The sequence below is a fragment of the Stegastes partitus genome, unplaced genomic scaffold (assembly GCF_000690725.1).
Source record: "Stegastes partitus isolate 25-593 unplaced genomic scaffold, Stegastes_partitus-1.0.2 Scaffold1506, whole genome shotgun sequence".
Taxonomy (NCBI): domain Eukaryota; kingdom Metazoa; phylum Chordata; class Actinopteri; family Pomacentridae; genus Stegastes; species Stegastes partitus.
This window is the reverse complement of record NW_007579237.1, coordinates 210555-215222: the sequence shown is the minus strand read 5'-3', so window position 1 is coordinate 215222 and position 4668 is coordinate 210555. Positions and strand designations below refer to the sequence as shown.

The 4668-nt window shown below is 42.9% G+C and overlaps 1 protein-coding gene across 1 annotated transcript in view; it reads right to left on the bottom strand.

The window, feature by feature from the left end:
* Positions 1 to 972: 972 nt before the first annotated feature.
* Positions 973 to 4668, bottom strand: part of LOC103370978 (leukemia inhibitory factor receptor-like) — a 10812-nt gene continuing 7116 nt past the window's right edge. Inside the window, exons 11-17 of the mRNA XM_008300177.1 lie at positions 4257 to 4436; positions 4066 to 4167; positions 3812 to 3979; positions 2809 to 2937; positions 2600 to 2693; positions 2439 to 2505; positions 973 to 1422 (exon numbers count right to left, since the gene is read on the bottom strand). Coding sequence (XP_008298399.1) covers positions 973 to 1422; positions 2439 to 2505; positions 2600 to 2693; positions 2809 to 2937; positions 3812 to 3979; positions 4066 to 4167; positions 4257 to 4436 — 1190 coding nt within the window. The remainder of the gene's footprint in view (positions 1423 to 2438; positions 2506 to 2599; positions 2694 to 2808; positions 2938 to 3811; positions 3980 to 4065; positions 4168 to 4256; positions 4437 to 4668) is intronic.

Below are 4668 nucleotides of genomic sequence, written 5' to 3'. Positions count from 1 at the left end.
ACGGCGGAGGGAAGAGTCGACTCCTCGGATCTGAAATGACTTCAAATGTGAAACATCCAAACACGGAGTCGTTTCAAACGGCACATGGTCCAAATACAGAAACACAACAACAAAATAAAAGCTCCGAACAAAGAGCCGCGGGGGACATGTCGGCCTTTCAGCGCCCAGCGGCCACAGTTTAAGGGTTCAGGAGGGATCGCACACATGTCCTGGGTCGCTGTGTTTTGTTTTAGCTCATGAACAAAGAGCTGACGGGGAAGACTTAGAGGAGATACGAGGAGGAACGAGGAGGTGAAGAAGGTCGTAACGAGGCCAGAGCGGTTGGTCACGATCAACAGCTGGCTTCAATTTAAAGCTCACAAGAAAACTCTAAATGAACAGAGACGAGATGTTACGAACACGTTAAGAAGCAACGATTCATAAACGTCTTTAACTGTCAATTTAAAACAATTCACTGTTATTCTACAAACAGATACCGAGCATGTGAAGGACATGTGGCATCGCAAGAAATAGACATCTCAAGAGGTTGTTACCCGTACAAATAATTCACTGCATTAATTTATATGTTTACTGTAAGAAAAACAAACTGTGACGGTTTGGTCCATTCAGAATCAGTCATGTGGTTCTGGCTCCCTCTGCTGGTCACTACAAGCAAACATCAGCCACACAGCTGTTCAAACAACATGAGCGAAGTATGTGGACAGGTCAGTGTCACGCCTGGAATGAAAGTGTTGCTTTAACACGCCTTGTTTCAAATCTGTCCACCTGATTTCTCAACAGTCTAAAGATATTCAGTTCAGGCTAAGAAGAAAGCAGGAAGTCTTCATGTCTGACTGAACCAGCACACTTTCTGCGTCAGTGTATGGGACTCTTTTGTTTTCTGAGCTCTGCAGTAGGTTACTATGCCGACAATACCAGCGCAACGTAGACATGTCATCACACATGTACGAGCAGCAACTATGTGGACGACATCTATGGTACCAAAATGTAGGCGGATCCACAGGACATGGGGCTGTCCGGACGCTCTGCTGTCAGGCTCAGAGGGAAGGGTTGGTTCTGAGGCTGGTATCCGTCAGAGGTTTCCATCACAGGTGTTCCCTCCTGAACCTTGGGCACACAGCTGGACAGGTGATCCCCGGGTACCAGGTTGTACGACGGGTTGGGAAACACGCCTCTGAGCAGAGACGACGGTAAACCCGGCGGAGGCGGCGCGTCCGTGGAGGGTAAGATCAGGGGCGGCGGCTTGTCCTTCGTCAGGGGTTTGTTGTAGTAACCTTTGGGAGTCTGCGTGAAAGAAAAAGGCACGTTCTCGCCAACGTAGTCGTTCACCGGCACTCCAGGTTTACGGTGCAGCTCCGGAACGTTCATGGTGTCAGCTTCACTTTGGAGATCCAGGTGAAGACGCTGACAAGTAAGTTCACCCTGGAAAACAGATGGAAGAGTCAGAGATGGGTGGTGGCTGGGTCTGGACAAATCAGAGGATACTGTATGAATCCAATCATCTGTAGGAACCCCTGGAGGAACAGGTGATCTGTTTAAGGACGGATCAAACTTTTGGGCTTTTTCCAAATGTGAGAACCGCCTTGTTAAAACTGTTTTAGGTCTGAACATACCTACTGTGGGTAAGGTACTTCCTACTGACCCTACAAGACTACACTGTGAAAAATGAATGTTTTTCAAGAGTTTTTAACGATTTATTTGACAAAAAATTTACTGTTATTTTGGAGACTTTCCCATTTTTGTTAAATGACACATAACATTTAGTAAAAACTAGGTGACTTCTGCATCATCAGCTTTTTTCTGTAAATGTTCTGAAAGACGTAGAACTCTTTTCTTGTGACGATGATACAAAACGAATCCCACAGAATACTTTTCATATGAACGAGTTGGTGACAAAAATGAGGAAAAAAAGGAGAAATTTTTGTTGAACTTTCAGAACTGATTGAACAAGTTTGACAAGTTCTACCCCAGAAACGAAAATATTAGTAGACAGTCTGATTCAAGTAGAGTCACAAAATATAAGAATAAGAAAATGGATTTTTCTAATACGAGCACGTTTTTGTTTATTTTATTTTTGGACCCCACATAAAGATGGTTTGGAGGCGACTTATCATTTAATGTCTTCAGTTTACCTCAAAGCATCTCTTCCAATACGTAGGCCTGCAAAACACTGAGCTGAATATTCAAAGATGATTTTTCTTATTGTAGTTTGTTAGTTTCAAAAATGCTATCATGTGTTTCTTATATTAGAAATCTAAACCTGGCAGCTCGGAGATGGTCGAGCAGCAGTTGCTTTAAAAATTGGACTAACTGGGAATAGTCAAACTGTACATTCACATGCTGCACAACTGGGAGTGTAAATGTTGTATGACTGCTCTCACCAACGCAGTAACACTCCTGAGGATGAATAAAACCACCTACGACCCTTCAGGACTTACCGCTGGTGTCAACCAGTTGTCCATCAACACCGGCTTCGGGATCGGAGGATAGACTTTATTTTTGATGCTGTTAGATGGAAGAAGACACGAAAATGAATCTACAACAAAGATCTGGCGACAACAAAAGGCAAAGTGCATAAAAAGCTAAAGTGTGGTCATACCAGGCCCAGTGTCTGTAGCAGAGGACCGTCGTGACGATGAGGAGACCCGAAACCAAACCCAGAGCGACGAAGAAGGTCTTGAACAAATCATCAGCTGGTGAGGAAAGAAGTTCCAGGTGAGTAAATCAAACCAACCCTCTGTTTCCTGGAAATCAAATGGACGTTTCCAGTAGATTGTTGGTCTGAAAGGGGACAAATAAGCGCCATACTCAGAGAATTCAAGGTGGTGTCAATAGACGTGTTGCCACATTCTCCGAGCGCCGTCCGAGCCGCCACCGTGAACTTATACGAGGCGATTTTCAGGTTTCTTGCCGTCAGACTGGTGGCTTCAGGATCGTCTAAACCAGGAGGAAGTGGCAGAAATGACTAAGAAACAAACAGAACTCCAAGGACACCACGAGGAACTTCATGTTCAGTCAGAAGCTCTTTGTGTGGAGAGAAACACAATCAAGACATTTAGCTTCGTAAAGGTTTATCTTCAAACATCTTCTCTTGTGTGATGTTCAAGCTGATTTGCTTTAAAAATGTTATCATACTATATGGATATTTGTAAAGGTATTTGTGCAATTTTAGATTAATTTATCAAATGCTTCTTGAGATATATATCTTTCAAACTACCCGTCGACCCACTTTCAGCTTTTTTTTTTCCTGAAATTTGAGGCTGTTTGATCAACAACATCTGAGGAACTATTAGAGATAAAAACCTGAAACTTTCTCATCATGTCACTGATTCAGAATCTGTCATATTGGACAGTAGATCAGATAATCTCTGATTATGGGTCAGTTGCATGATAATAAAATCTGTCAAAACTGTAAATAACACTTTAAAGAATCCATATTTTTAGAGATGCTAATTTGGTTTTTTATGACGCTAACTGTAAAATTACACTTTTACTGCAGTTAAATCAGCCAAAAGTATCATTACAGATTTTTATTTTTGTTTATTGTAAGAAAAATGATGCACATTAAGGACAATAATACCAAAAACATCTCATATGAGTAAGTTATATTTGTAGAACCACGTTGAAACTCCAGAACCACCCATATTTTTACTTTATGTGCCACAACTTGTCAAATGTTCAATGCTAGAAAAAAACCTGCTAAAAGTGGGTCAGTGGGCAACTGGAAAAATTTAAAAAAAAAAATCTTGGAAAGCACGTGACATATCACTGTGAAAGTCAACAGACGCCATGATAATGACTGTAATGCTACCTGTGCTCACGTTGAACACCACGCCGTCACCGTCCTGGTTCCAGTAGTACAGAGTGTAGCCTCGGATGAAGACTGTCTGCCGTCTCAGAGGTATCGGCGCCCAGGAAATCTCCACGTCCGTCTTCTGCTGTTCGAACTTCAGCGATTCAAACAGCTTTTCTTCGATTACTGTCAAAGTGGGACATGGATGAAACACTTTCGGCTGCTTTGTGCCACCAACACCTTTCGTTAGAGGTCATGTGATTCAGTCTTACTTGTTTCTCGGACGTAGCCTTCCCTCCTCTCTAGAAGAACTGGAGCGCCCTCTGTGCAGGCGTATATGGACAACGAATACCTCAGTCCATCTTTAAAGTCTTCTGCAGTGGAGGAAGGACAGAAGTGTTGAAACACAAGTGAATGTGGTGTCACAGCAGGAACTGCTTTGTAGGCTAACATGAGGACATACTTGAAAATATAGTGGCATTGGTGTTGTTGGCAGGAACTTTGATCCACTCCACAGCATCACAGTCGAGGGTCGGACACCAGTCCACGATGTATCCACAGCTGGCTTCAGGACTGGAAGCCCAGGACAGCATGAAGCCACCGTTACTGCCAGTGATCCAGGAAGTGTTCACTCTGGTTCTGTCTGAAAGTGAAGACGTTCGAGTTGACATTAGAGACCAGAGGATGGCTTTGGTCATCACACCGCAGTGATTTATTACTGGAACATACGTTTGTTGAAATAATTGTATTAAAAAATGCTAATTTGCAGCATTTCATTCCTTTACAGGGCTTGTAGAAAAATAGTCACCCTCTGGTAGAACGTTCCAAGTTACTGAATGTCTCCTGGAGTCCAGTTAAATCCATCATGAAGAAAT